At 49.1% G+C, this 13360-nt stretch overlaps 1 protein-coding gene across 1 annotated transcript in view; it reads left to right on the top strand.

Moving 5' to 3' along the window:
* GC (GC vitamin D binding protein) overlaps nucleotides 1-12476 on the top strand; it is a 70388-nt gene extending 57912 nt beyond the window's left edge. Inside the window, exons 12-13 of the mRNA XM_069978294.1 lie at nucleotides 12116-12169; nucleotides 12317-12476. Coding sequence (XP_069834395.1) covers nucleotides 12116-12169 — 54 coding nt within the window. The 3' untranslated portion in view covers nucleotides 12317-12476. The remainder of the gene's footprint in view (nucleotides 1-12115; nucleotides 12170-12316) is intronic.
* The last annotated feature ends 884 nt before the right edge of the window (nucleotides 12477-13360 follow it).

Here is a 13360-nt window from a genome sequence, read left to right as displayed (position 1 = left end):
ATAAAAACGGCCATCATTTTGACAGTGTGTGAGCATAACCATAGGCTGTATCCATATTTTCCAGCACTCCCTAGGGCTACATCCAGATTCTTCACCCACCAGTATTCAAAAGTCCATCCATGCTAATCTAACACGGGAATGTCTACCTATCAACAACCATCGCCACCAGAATTTTTACAAAACTTATGAGAAAAAGAACAGAGTTCCCCACCTATCAAAATTGAACAGTGATGTAGTCAATTCAACCAGAAAATAGAATAGATTTCCCGTGAAAATATATTACTTGCTTATTTTTCTTTTCCTTTTTTTTTTCTGCAACTTCATTTTTCTTTATTTTTTAAAAACAAATTTGAAAAAAACACGTCTTCATCTGTTCTTCTGAATAATGAATCAATACAATCCCCAAGCTATTGCTGGTTTAAGAATATGTATTCTACCACTGTTTATAGCATCAGTTATTTACATGTGCAGCCATCAAATTCTTATGAAGGAGGCACAAGCGCTCTCCGGCACAATTTATTACAAACTGACATTGGATCAAGAAAATGCTCACATTTAGCTTGAATATAATACGGAGGAAAGATAAATGCTTTCATCAACATTGTTGACTTGTACTGAGTAACCGTGAGACTTTGTGCACAGGAGTTGGTGTCAAGGCTACAGAGGGGAAGAGGAGAAGTCATACATATTATTTTCACCTTTCTGTTCATTCCATGGCCTCTTTTTCTTCAGCACTTTGCACTGAGATTTTTCTAACGCCATAGATAATAATGATGCCTATCGAATCTGTCTTTGCTCCATTTTCCTGTCAAGCGTATAAATTAGGTCAGAAGGAATATATACAGTACATTTAGTTTTAGAACTGTAAGTCCAGAGGGAGAGAGTTCTGAAAGTAATTTTTTTTTTTATCTATATCTTAGTATTGTATTCATGGAGTCCTACCAGTCGTTTCTTTGTTACAAAATAGTACTGACAATGTCTCGTATGCTTTAGTGTAAAAAATAGACTCAGTAATGGAAACCTGCTTCTTCTAAATCTCTAAAATAAGCTGCACACTGTAGCATCATGATCTCCGCACTGACTTAGTAGCAACTAATCAATTTGTTCTGTCTGTTGAACCCCATGCTAACTTTATGTGGATTTGTAGTGGTTCATCGCACATGTAGACTACAGTAATTCTTCAGACTCTTAGGGAATGTTCATACATTAGAATTAAAGGAGAAGTCAATCGAAAATTTTTTATAAAGTATTGTATTGCCCCTTAAAAATTATACAAATCAGCAATATACACTTATTACAGGAAATGTGCGATGCCCTGACCCGTGTGGGTCACTTCGCAGTGCAGATGTTGTGAGCGGGCAAGAACCGGGGCAGCTGCAGGGTATAGGATTGTCACAGTACAGGGCCTGAGGGTGGCACAGCTGAGGGACCGGTCTGCAGATACTGCGGTATACTTGCTACTGGGCATGCGATTCTTCGCTGTTCCTAGTCAGGGCACCAGTAAACGGACACCAATGCCAGGGTTCAGTAACAGCGGTGGTCTTGGGCCCTGGTGCAAGAGGTCAACTTGCCCCCCCCCCCTTACCACATACTGACTAATAACACCACATACTGACTAACACCACCGCTGCTATTGACTAATACCACCACATACTGACTAACACCACCGCTGCTACTGATTAACACTACCACATATTGACTAACACCACCGCTGCTACTGATTAACACTATCACATACTGACTAACACCACCGCTGCTACTGAATAAAATCCTCTGTACATAGACCAATATTACTTCATACAGTCATATAGAGGTGGACGCACTCTACACAGGCTCTATACACCATATACATTACAGTGCAGTTATATCAGGTGACTCACAGGGGACGTCTTCTCTGATCTGAGTTCTTCCCTTTTCATCTTCTCCATCTGCCCTGGGCCGTCATGAGAACTTCTCTGAACCACGAATCCACAGAATCTGCCAGACAGACATATTAGACTCCTCGCTCCTCATCATCCTCATCTCTCTACAAACTGCACATCTGTATTTGCCCCTTTACACCCTCATTTAGTGGGTAGCCCTGACTCTATGTGATCGCCCTTATAGTACATATCCCCCTATTGTATACACCCCCCGTGTAGTGCACCTTATAGATGGCCCCCCAATGTTTCCCCCAATGTTGTCCCCTTCTCCTGCCCCTCCATCATCATACTACAACCACCTCCACCATAATACTACTACCCCTTCATCCTCCTGCCCTTTCATCATCATACCACTACACCCCCATCATCCTCTTGTTCCATCATCATCATACCACTACACCCCCATCATCCTCTTGTTCCATCATCATCATACCACTACACCCCCCATCATCCTCTTGTTCCTTCATCATAATACCACTACACCCCTCATCATCCTCTTGTTCCTTCATAATCCTCTTGTTCCTTCATCATCATACCACTACACCCCCCATCATCATCATACCACTACATTCTCATCATCCTCTTGTTCCTTCATCATCATACCACTACACCCCCCATCATCATCAAACCACTACATCCTCAATCATCCCAGATTATAATATGGGCGGTTCGGGCGGCCGCCCACATTATAATCCGCCACTGACTGTACCATGTACTGGAGCCCCCCCCCCCGAGCCCGGGCAGTATCTGTAATTAGATGCTGTGAGCGGCAGAGACTGTATTCATAAGCGCCGCGGTGTAATGAATCAGCCGCGCGGTGCTGTTACTACAGCGCGGCGCTTATGAATACAGTCCCCCCCGCTCCCAGCATCTCATTACAGATGCTGTCCGGGCGCAGGGGGACTCCGGTAAATGCATTCCACGTCCGTGATCCGTCAGGATCACGGAACGTGGGAATGCAGCCTTAGTCCCCCGGCTGATGTGCGGCTGCAGGAGGTGTCCCATCCTGTCTCCGGCAGCGCGCGCATCAGAGAGATCCCCGTGCGCCGGAAGTCACAGCCACAGGCACACGGGGAGCTCTCTGATGCGCGCGCTGCCGGGGACAGGACGGGACACCCCGGGCAGCCGCACATCAGCCGGGACCAGACCAGAGAGGCTCGACGGGGGAACGGAGGGCAGGTGAGTTGTGTGCGGTTTTTTGTTTTTGTTTTATCTGCTGTGCAGGGGGGGGGGAGAGGGGGACCATCTATAAGGTAGGGGGGGGGAAGGGGACCATCTATAAGGGAGGGGGGGGGGGAAGGGGACCATCTATAAGGGAGGGGGGAAAGAGGGGGACGATCTATAAGGGAGGGGGGAAAGAGGGGGACCATCTATAAGGGGGGGGGGAGAGGGAAGAGGGGGACCATCTATAGGGGGGGAAGGGGACCATCTATAAGGGAGGGGGGAAAGAGGGGGACCATCTATAAGGGAGGGGGACCATCTATAAGGGAGGGGGGAAAGAGGGGGACCGTCTATAAGGGGGGGGAAGAGGGGGACCATCTATAAGGGGGGGGGGGAGAGGGGGACCATCTATAAGGGGGGGAGAGAGGGAAGAGGGGGACCATCTATAAGGGGGGGGAAGAGGGGGACCATCTATAAGGGGGGAGAGAGAGGGAAGAGGGGGACCAACTATAAGGGGGGGGGACCATCTATAAGGGGGGGAAGAGGGGGACCATCTATAAGGGGGGAAGAGGGGGACCATCTCCTAAAAGATCAGCACCCTCCTCTCCTGACATCCTCTGTGCTGCTGTGACCTCTCCTAAAAGATCAGCACCCTCCTCTCCTGACATCCTCTGTGCTGCTGGGACTTCTCCTATAGGATTAGCACCCTCCTCTCCTGACATCCTCTGTGCTGCTGGGACCTCTCCTATAGGATTAGCACCCTCCTCTCCTGACATCCTCTGTGCTGCTGGGACTTCTCCTATAGGATTAGCACCCTCCTCTCCTGACATCCTCTGTGCTGCTGGGACCTCTCCTATAGGATTAGCACCCTCCTCTCCTGACATCCTCTGTGCTGCTGGGACCTCTCCTATAGGATTAGCACCCTCATCTCCTGACATCCTCTGTGCTGCTGGGACCTCTCCTATAGGATTAGCCCCCTCCTCTCCTGACATCCTCTGTGCTGCTGGGACCTCTCCTATAGGATTAGCCCCCTCCTCTCCTGACATCCTCTGTGCTGCTGGGACCTCTCCTATAGGATTAGCACCCTCCTCTCCTGACATCCTCTGTGCTGCTGGGACCTCTCCTATAAAGTCAGCCCCCTCCTCTCCTGACATCCTCTGTGCAGCAAGGGACCAAACATTATGTTTATTGGGGACAGCAGTGGGGGGGGGGGGGCAGTAGTGGATTATAATGTGGGCGGATTGACGGGGGGGGGGGGGCGTCATTCTATAGTTCGCCTCGGGCAGCAGAGAGGCTAGAATCACCCCTGACTACACCCCCCATCATCCTCTTGTTCCATCATCATATCACTACACCACTCATGATCCTCTTGTTCCATCATCATACCACTACACCCCCCATCATCCTCTTGTTCCATCATCATCATCATCATCATCATACCACTACACCCCCATCATCCTCTTGTTCCATCATCATACCACTACACCCCCACCATCCTCTTGTTCCCTCATCATCATACCACTACACCCCCATCATCCTCTTGTTCCATCATCATCATACCACTACACCCCCCCCATCATCATCATACCACTACACCCCCCATCATGCTCTTGTTCCATCATCATACCACTACACCCCCCATCATGCTCTTGTTCCATCATCATACCACTAGACCCCCCCATCATCCTCTTGTTCCATCATCATACCACTACACCCCCATCATTCTCTTGTTCCTTCATCATACCACTACACCCCCATCATCCTCTTGTTCCATCATACCACTACACCCCCCATCATCCTCTTGTTCCATCATACCACTACACCCCCCATCATCCTCTTGTTCCATCATCATCATCATACCACTACATCCCCATCATCCTCTTGTTCCATCATCATACCACTACACCCCCCCATCATTCTCTTGTTCCATCATCATCATACCACTACACCCCTCATCATCCTCTTGTTCCTTCATCATACCACTACGCCCCCATCATCCTCTTGTTCCATCATCATACCACTACACCCCCATCATCCTCTTGTTTCATCATCATACCAGTACACCCCCCATCATCCTCTTGTTCCATCATCATACCACTACACCCCCCATCATGCTCTTGTTCCATCATCATACCACTACACCCCCCATCATTCTCTTGTTCCCTCATCATCATACCACTACACCCCTCATCATCCTCTTGTTCCTTCATCATACCACTACACCCCCATCATCTTCTTGTTCCATCATCATACCACTACACCCCCATCATCCTCTTGTTCCATCATCATCATACCACTACACCCTCATCATCCTCTTGTTCCCTCATCATCATACCACTACATCCCCATCATCCTCTTGTTCCATCATGATACCACTACACCCCCCATCATCCTCTTGTTCCATCATCATCATACCACTACACCCCTCATCATCCTCTTGTTCCTTCATCATACCACTACACCCCCATCATCCTCTTGTTCCCTCATCATCATACCAATACATCCCCATCATCCTCTTGTTCCCTCATCATCATCATACCACTACACCCCCCATCATCCTCTTGTTCCATCATCATCATACCACTACACCCCATCATCCTCTTGTTCCCTCATCATCATACCACTACACCCCCCATCATCCTCTTGTTTCATCATACCACTACACCCCCCATCATCCTCTTGTTCCATTATCATACCACTACACCCAGGGGCGCCGCAATCATGAGGCGACTTGAGTCGTCTGCCTCAGGCGGCGCCACCAGCTATCTTCATGGGGGCGGCATTCAGTGGCAGATTATAATATGGGCGGTTCGGGCGGCCGCCCACATTATAATCCGCCACTGACTGTACCATGTACTGGAGCCCTCCCCCGAGCCCGGACAGTATCTGTAATTAGATGCTGTGAGCGGCAGAGACTGTATTCATAAGCGCCGCGGTGTAATGAATCAGCCGCGCGGTGCTGTTACTACAGCGCGGCGCTTATGAATACAGTCCCCCCCGCTCCCAGCATCTCATTACAGATGCTGTCCGGGCGCGGGGGGACTCCGGTAAATGCATTCCACGTCCGTGATCCGTCAGGATCACGGAACGTGGGAATGCAGCCTTAGTCCCCCGGCTGATGTGCGGCTGCAGGAGGTGTCCCATCCTGTCTCCGGCAGCGCGCGCATCAGAGAGATCCCCGTGCGCCGGAAGTCACAGCCACAGGCGCACGGGGAGCTCTCTGATGCGCCGCGCTGCCGGGGACAGGACGGGACACCCCGGGCAGCCGCACATCAGCCGGGACCAGACCAGAGAGGCTCGACGGGGGAACGGAGGGCAGGTGAGTTGTGTGCTGTTTTTTGTTTTTGTTTTATCTGCTGTGCAGGGGGGGGGGGAGAGGGGGACCATCTATAAGGTAGGGGGGGGGGGAAGGGGACCATCTATAAGGGAGGGGGGAAAGAGGGGGACGATCTATAAGGGAGGGGGGAAAGAGGGGGACCATCTATAAGGGGACTCATCATCCTCTTGTTCCTTCATCATACCACTACACCCCCATCATCTTCTTGTTCCATCATCATACCACTACACCCCCATCATCCTCTTGTTCCATCATCATCATACCACTACACCCCTCATCATCCTCTTGTTCCTTCATCATACCACTACACCCCCATCATCCTCTTGTTCCCTCATCATCATACCAATACATCCCCATCATCCTCTTGTTCCCTCATCATCATCATACCACTACACCCCCCATCATCCTCTTGTTCCATCATCATCATACCACTACACCCCATCATCCTCTTGTTCCCTCATCATCATACCACTACACCCCCCATCATCCTCTTGTTTCATCATACCACTACACCCCCATCATCCTCTTGTTCCATCATCATACCACTACACCCCTTATCATCCTCTTGTTCCTTCATCATACCACTACACCCCTCATCATCCTCTTGTTCCATCATCATACCACTACACCCCCCATCATCCTCTTGTTCCATCATCATCATCATCATCATCATACCACTACACCCCCATCATCCTCTTGTTCCATCATCATACCACTACACCCCCACCATCCTCTTGTTCCCTCATCATCATACCACTACACCCCCATCATCCTCTTGTTCCATCATCATCATACCACTACACCCCCCCCATCATCATCATACCACTACACCCCCCATCATGCTCTTGTTCCATCATCATACCACTACACCCCCCATCATGCTCTTGTTCCATCATCATACCACTAGACCCCCCCATCATCCTCTTGTTCCATCATCATACCACTACACCCCCATCATTCTCTTGTTCCTTCATCATACCACTACACCCCCATCATCCTCTTGTTCCATCATACCACTACACCCCCCATCATCCTCTTGTTCCATCATACCACTACACCCCCCATCATCCTCTTGTTCCATCATCATCATCATACCACTACATCCCCATCATCCTCTTGTTCCATCATCATACCACTACACCCCCCCATCATTCTCTTGTTCCATCATCATCATACCACTACACCCCTCATCATCCTCTTGTTCCTTCATCATACCACTACGCCCCCATCATCCTCTTGTTCCATCATCATACCACTACACCCCCATCATCCTCTTGTTTCATCATCATACCAGTACACCCCCCATCATCCTCTTGTTCCATCATCATACCACTACACCCCCCATCATGCTCTTGTTCCATCATCATACCACTACACCCCCCATCATTCTCTTGTTCCCTCATCATCATACCACTACACCCCTCATCATCCTCTTGTTCCTTCATCATACCACTACACCCCCATCATCTTCTTGTTCCATCATCATACCACTACACCCCCATCATCCTCTTGTTCCATCATCATCATACCACTACACCCTCATCATCCTCTTGTTCCCTCATCATCATACCACTACATCCCCATCATCCTCTTGTTCCATCATGATACCACTACACCCCCCATCATCCTCTTGTTCCATCATCATCATACCACTACACCCCTCATCATCCTCTTGTTCCTTCATCATACCACTACACCCCCATCATCCTCTTGTTCCCTCATCATCATACCAATACATCCCCATCATCCTCTTGTTCCCTCATCATCATCATACCACTACACCCCCCATCATCCTCTTGTTCCATCATCATCATACCACTACACCCCATCATCCTCTTGTTCCCTCATCATCATACCACTACACCCCCCATCATCCTCTTGTTTCATCATACCACTACACCCCCCATCATCCTCTTGTTCCATTATCATACCACTACACCCAGGGGCGCCGCAATCATGAGGCGACTTGAGTCGTCTGCCTCAGGCGGCGCCACCAGCTATCTTCATGGGGGCGGCATTCAGTGGCAGATTATAATATGGGCGGTTCGGGCGGCCGCCCACATTATAATCCGCCACTGACTGTACCATGTACTGGAGCCCTCCCCCGAGCCCGGACAGTATCTGTAATTAGATGCTGTGAGCGGCAGAGACTGTATTCATAAGCGCCGCGGTGTAATGAATCAGCCGCGCGGTGCTGTTACTACAGCGCGGCGCTTATGAATACAGTCCCCCCCGCTCCCAGCATCTCATTACAGATGCTGTCCGGGCGCGGGGGGACTCCGGTAAATGCATTCCACGTCCGTGATCCGTCAGGATCACGGAACGTGGGAATGCAGCCTTAGTCCCCCGGCTGATGTGCGGCTGCAGGAGGTGTCCCATCCTGTCTCCGGCAGCGCGCGCATCAGAGAGATCCCCGTGCGCCGGAAGTCACAGCCACAGGCGCACGGGGAGCTCTCTGATGCGCCGCGCTGCCGGGGACAGGACGGGACACCCCGGGCAGCCGCACATCAGCCGGGACCAGACCAGAGAGGCTCGACGGGGGAACGGAGGGCAGGTGAGTTGTGTGCTGTTTTTTGTTTTTGTTTTATCTGCTGTGCAGGGGGGGGGGGAGAGGGGGACCATCTATAAGGTAGGGGGGGGGGGAAGGGGACCATCTATAAGGGAGGGGGGAAAGAGGGGGACGATCTATAAGGGAGGGGGGAAAGAGGGGGACCATCTATAAGGGGACTCATCATCCTCTTGTTCCTTCATCATACCACTACACCCCCATCATCTTCTTGTTCCATCATCATACCACTACACCCCCATCATCCTCTTGTTCCATCATCATCATACCACTACACCCCTCATCATCCTCTTGTTCCTTCATCATACCACTACACCCCCATCATCCTCTTGTTCCCTCATCATCATACCAATACATCCCCATCATCCTCTTGTTCCCTCATCATCATCATACCACTACACCCCCCATCATCCTCTTGTTCCATCATCATCATACCACTACACCCCATCATCCTCTTGTTCCCTCATCATCATACCACTACACCCCCCATCATCCTCTTGTTTCATCATACCACTACACCCCCATCATCCTCTTGTTCCATCATCATACCACTACACCCCTTATCATCCTCTTGTTCCTTCATCATACCACTACACCCCTCATCATCCTCTTGTTCCATCATCATCATACCACTACACCCCTTATCATCCTCTTGTTCCTTCATCATACCACTACACCCCTCATCATCCTCTTGTTCCATCATCATCATACCACTACACCCCTCATCATCCTCTTGTTCCCTCATCATCATAACACTACACCCCTCATCATCTCCTTAAAAACAAAAAAATCTATACTCACCTGAATGATTTCTGTAGCCCCCAGGTCACACGCGCTGGCGGGCTTTCCGCGGCGGGGGGGGGGGCGGGGCTTCGCGGGACCTGTTTTTTCCCAACGCGATGCTCCCTGAGCTGGAAGTAGTTCCCCCCGGCGAACAGAGAGCTCCCTGGGCAGCCGCAAGACAGCCCGGGGCCCCTGCCTCTTGTGATCGCATGCAAAACATTGCTTGCGGTCACAAGAGGGATTGAGAGGCGGGCAGTGCAGTGGTAAGGGGGGGCCTCGTGGGCCCCCCCCCCCTTGGTGGCGACCGCGGTCGCTACGCCACTGGCGGTGGTTACACTTTTATTGTAACTAAGGTAACTGGTAGCAACAGTCTCTTCCGGATGCAACCGGGTATATAGCAGACTTCTATAGACAGAGCAAAGGTGGTGCTGCATAGGCTGAGGTGAAACGTGCCGGATGATGGGAGTAGTAGTGAGAGAAGAATAGAGATGCTGGGTGGTTTAGAATACTTGCTGTGAATATCTTGACTTGTTGAGCAGAGGAATAACAGGAACGTCACACAGATGAGGAGGAGATACTCCAGGCACTTGAGCAGTTGAGTAGCCAGGATCTGTACAGCAGAGCACCAAGTCCACTCTTCTGAAATTGAAGAGGGACACACAGGAACACAACCTCCTTGCTTGGGAACAGGGAGCAGACTCTCTGGCAAGAGGAAGTCACATGGTAACCCCTGGCCAAAGCTCGACGGCCATTGGAGGAACCATGGTTACAGGGCATGGTCACGTGATCTTCAGCCTTTGCATACCACTGCACAGAGTTAAACACATGTACAATATACAGGAACCTGAGAGTAATAGGGACTATATAGTCACAGTTGCAGTGCAAATAGTTTCCAGAACAGGCATGGCTGTAGAAGCAAAAATAAACTTTTCCCTGCTTTTTTCCCTGCACTTACTACTGTATCAAGGATCCCCTGGATAACATGGTGATGTCACTTCCTGGATAACATGGTGATGTCACTTCCTGGATAACATGGTGATGTCACTTCCTGGATAACATGGTGATGTCACTTCCTGAATAACATAGTGATATCACTTCCTGGATAAAATGGTGATGTCAAGACCCGACTCCAAGAGCTGTGCGGGCTGTGGCTGCTGGGGAGGATGATGGCAGGGGGACACTGAGGGACACAGGGCACTAGAGGGACACTGAGCATCCCTCTGCCATCATCCTCTCCAGCAGCCACAGCCCGCACAGCTCTGGGTGTCGGGTCGTGACATCACCATGTTATCCAGGAAGTGACATCACCATGTTATCCAAGAAGTGACATCACCATGTTATCCAGGAAGTGACATCACCATGTTATCCAGGAAGTGACATCACCATGTTATCCAGGAAGTGACATCACCATGTTATCCAGGAAGTGAAGCCTTGATGTAGTAGTAAGTGCAGGGAAAAAAGCTATTTATATGCATTTCCCGTAATAAGTGTACATTGGTGATTTGTATAGCATTGGGGGGCACTACAATACTTTCAGCGGACTGCTCTTTTAAATGTGATGTTTATTTTCGCCATAGGATATTGGCGGAACAGATTTGTTGCATGTGTGCAACAGATCCTCAACATGTTGGTAGGAAGATTAACCCCTTTGCTGTTTAATAAGGCTAATCCTCCACCTTCCTATTCTATTTAATACCAGCAAAAAAAAAATCAGGATGGAAATGTACATGCTTGTCACCGGATGTGATGCATATTTTACTGCCGAATCAGCACCGAAATCTTGATGAAATCAAACATCCTCAATTTTATTAATATGTTATTTAGGCTGTTCGGTACACTGAGCCCTTGGTGCACCCATCTGCCCGCCCACCTGCTCCCTCTTCCTGTATATTCAGTGGCGCTCTGCAATGACATCACTCTGGGCTGTAGCCCCTCCCCCAGTGCACTGAACACCTGATTAACTTATTCATACAACTGAGGATATTATTAAAACAAAGCTGAGGATAAAGGTAAGAGAACCACCTTCCTCCCTGCTGTTAGTTTCCCCTGTGTTGCAGTACACTGCACAGCAGCTGGCCAGGGCCACCACGGAAGAAAGTATCCTGTCCTTAAAGTGGAGAGCTGCTGCTTGTGCTCTAGAGGTCTCAGCATGACCATGTGGAAATAATCGGTCAGTTTTCCCAGATTATAACAGCTGGCGGCTCCTTTAGTCTATGTATGAATGAAGCTAAAACTTTTTAAATTTAAAATTAAATTTGAGTTACAGAAGTATCTGATACTGCAATATGATGATCCTCATTCTGGTCTCCAATTTATGTTGTCGTTTTTTTGGTTTTTTTTTTACAGATAAACAAAGTGATTGGAAAACTGTGTACTCGAGAACCATGCATGCTACAATAGGTATCAAGCTATCTAATCTCCTTTACTCTGTATTCCTGTTATGTCGGCCACACTAATAGCCTGTTCTCATAATGTTTGTAAATCCTGTTTAAAATCCATAGTTTTTTATGGGGTTTCTGTGATTGTTCAATCATTTTTTCTTAACAGGGTAGAAAAATGAAGACTGTCTCATTTTATTGTCTGGTTGAAAAACAAGATCCTGGCAGAAAGTTATCCAGCATGTAAGACTGGCAAAAGGATGTTGTATCATGGTGTATCATACTGTTTAACATCCATTTCTTCTTAATAAAACTTGCTTCTTCCTGTGTTCATCTCTTCTGAACTTTATTTAAGCCCGTAATATATTTGAAGTTATATTTTATACTTAAAGCGACTCTGTACCCACAATCTGCCCCCCCCCCCCCCCAAACCGCTTGTACCTTCGGATAGCTGCTTTTAATCCAACATCTGTCCTGGGGTCCGTTTGGCAGGTGATGCAGTTATTGTCCTAAAAAACAACTTTTAAACTTGCAACCCTGTGTCATAACTTTGCAACACCTCTCCCCCCCCCTCCCCCCTCCCCCCACCCTCTTCATCATTAGGAATGCCACTAAAACATTTACTCCTGTTGGAACATTGCACAGCTGCTTAACGATCCAGCCCATGTGCGGGGCTGACACAGCTGATGCATAGGAGACAATCTGCCTGGATCATTCCTAATGATGAAGTGGGTGGGGAGGAGGGACAGAGAGGGTGTGTCTGCCTAATGCATACACAATCTAGGCCACGCCCTTTGGGCACGGGGCTGCCAGTTTAAAAGTAGTTTTTTTGAACAATAACTGCATCACCTGGCGAATGGACCCCAGGACAGATCTTTGATTAAAAGCAGCTATCTGACGGTAAAAGCGGTTTGGAGGTATCAGATTGTGGGTACAGAATCGCTTTAAGACTTTCCATTATTTGTGTAGCCCTTTTATTTTAAAGGGGAACAATCGACAAGTTAGATTAATCTTACCTGCTGATAGCCCCCTATATTACATGGGACTCTGAGGGGGCAGGTATGTTTCTTACCTTCCACTTCGGCACCATTCCTGTGCTATTAGCAGTGTAATCCTCGGTCCGGAGCACTATTTGGAGCACTCCCCTGCCCCCATCGCGCGGGCTCCACTGCCCTGCCCGCAGTGCTAACAGCACAGGAACGGCACAGAGAAG

This window comes from Dendropsophus ebraccatus, chromosome 7 (assembly GCF_027789765.1).
Source record: "Dendropsophus ebraccatus isolate aDenEbr1 chromosome 7, aDenEbr1.pat, whole genome shotgun sequence".
Lineage (NCBI taxonomy): Eukaryota > Metazoa > Chordata > Amphibia > Anura > Hylidae > Dendropsophus > Dendropsophus ebraccatus.
Note: the sequence above shows the minus strand (reverse complement) of the source record. Positions and strands in the feature narration are given on the sequence as shown.